Consider the following 1,854-nt stretch of genomic DNA (forward strand, 5'->3'; position numbering starts at 1 on the left):
GATTGCTTTTTTTACATTTGTATTTGGATACTCTTAAATGAAATGATACATCCTATTTTCTTAATAACAGCCTTATACTCATCACTGAAAAATAATATTACATTATTAAGTTAGCACAGTCACTCCGCCGTTAGATGACGCTGTTAGCATCACAATGGATCTTGAAGCAGATTGCGACAGTGAACTACTAACCGGTTTAACAATTTGATTTCGGACGGAAAAAGATTGTGTGGAAATAATTGTTCCATAAATTCAATCGTAAGAAACGACACGGAATAATATCTTTATAAAACTATAGCTGCTGCTAAACGACTGTCTTTACAATGATTAGCGTTAATTCAGCAATTGATATTGGAATTCCTTTCTTTTTAATGTAGGCAGCTACACGGTGCGTTACACTTAATGTCTAGCAAGGAAATATCGTTAGCAGTATCGCTGGCATAGTTCACAGTGTTTTTTTTATAATATAGGACTGCATGCTCGTATAGCATGCAGTCCACCTGATGGTAAGTGGGTACTGCCGCCCATGGACACCTGTAATCAACTCCAGATAGGATTAGATATTCCTACCTGAGGTCGGCCACAGATGCACCCCTACCCCTGAGGCCTAAGTCTGTCTCTCTTACCCTTTCCCTTTAAAACGGTTCCCTTTAAAACGGAACACAGCAGCGCCTAACACTGCTGTTATCGCTGTAGAAATAGGTGTGACGGTCGTGCCGCCGGAGTCGAATCACAAAGGGCTCTACCACCTTTAAAGCCTTTTATTAACAGTCAAAGGCAATTTTACAGCTCTAAAATAGTGTGCGCCAATAATAATAGGTAGCTTCTATAGAATGTAATGAAACAAGAGCAGTGTTTTAATCTTTGTTTATTCGTTTATCAACGGGTCTTTTTCATGCACAAAGAGGAGATCAGGCCATATTACGGGTGCCCAGAAATAAATCGCGAACCATGATATTGTTATGGTAGATATCGTGGGACCAATTCCTGCCAATATCTGCAATTTAACACATAAAATTAACTTTAGAAGGATATGTCGTTCATAGCCGATGTTACTATCAATTTAACTTTCAGCAGTAAGTTAGTAATAAAGGTTTATTAGCAATAATTAACAAAAAAGGGAAACAGTTATAATGTTACAAAGCAAGAAATTCCCTGGTGGTATACCAGGGAAATCCTTTTAAGGCGGTAAAACCCTTAAACTTCGACTCTGGAAGCACTATCGCCACACCTGTTTCCCTGTAATAACAGGGCTAAGCGCTGCTGTGTTTGGTAAGGGATCAGGGGCGGATAATCTATAGTGCAGGATGTGCAATGCACACACGCGCCTCCGTCTCAGGGGGCGCGGCGGCGCTCCCTGAGCCAGCTAAGAGCATCGTCTTGGACCATCATACAACAATGATATGATAGAAGCGGCCAGCCAGCGCGGTGGCGCTCGTCAAACGCGAGCGCCTTATGCGAAAATTGGATAAAACTTTCTTGTTACGACGGAAAAGTTAATAGTTATAACCTCTTGGGGGGTGTTAGGCCTCCGGGGCGTCAGGGTTACATTGCACACTGGCGCTACACGAGCTAGAGCCGCCCCTGTAAGGGATACTTATCCGATGCGTTCCAACTTAGTATTTACGGGTAGCAACGCATCTGTCTCAAACTCTGATCTTTTTTGGTGTTGATTACAGGTGTCCATGAGCGGTATCAGTCACTGACCATCACCTGAACACATGCTCGTTTACTACTTTTATATTACAAAAAAATGCAACAATAATGTGTACAACAAATTCTATCTAGCATTAATTTTATTTTCAAAGTGCAATAAAAGTCATCAAGAAATTAATATTTACAAACCATTTTCTT

The 1,854-nt window shown here is 40.8% G+C and overlaps 1 protein-coding gene across 1 annotated transcript in view; it reads right to left on the reverse strand.

The window, feature by feature from the left end:
- Positions 1 to 852: 852 nt before the first annotated feature.
- Positions 853 to 1,854, reverse strand: part of LOC140744021 (protein I'm not dead yet) — a 9,420-nt gene continuing 8,418 nt past the window's right edge. Inside the window, exons 14-15 of the mRNA XM_073075456.1 lie at positions 1,846 to 1,854; positions 853 to 997 (exon numbers count right to left, since the gene is read on the reverse strand). The exon at positions 1,846 to 1,854 is cut by the window's right edge and continues 129 nt beyond it. Coding sequence (XP_072931557.1) covers positions 869 to 997; positions 1,846 to 1,854 — 138 coding nt within the window. The 3' untranslated portion in view covers positions 853 to 868. The remainder of the gene's footprint in view (positions 998 to 1,845) is intronic.

The sequence above is a fragment of the Epargyreus clarus genome, unplaced genomic scaffold, assembly GCF_041222505.1.
Source record: "Epargyreus clarus isolate Ecla_fem2 unplaced genomic scaffold, WU_Ecla_fem_2.2 ptg000008l, whole genome shotgun sequence".
Lineage (NCBI taxonomy): Eukaryota > Metazoa > Arthropoda > Insecta > Lepidoptera > Hesperiidae > Epargyreus > Epargyreus clarus.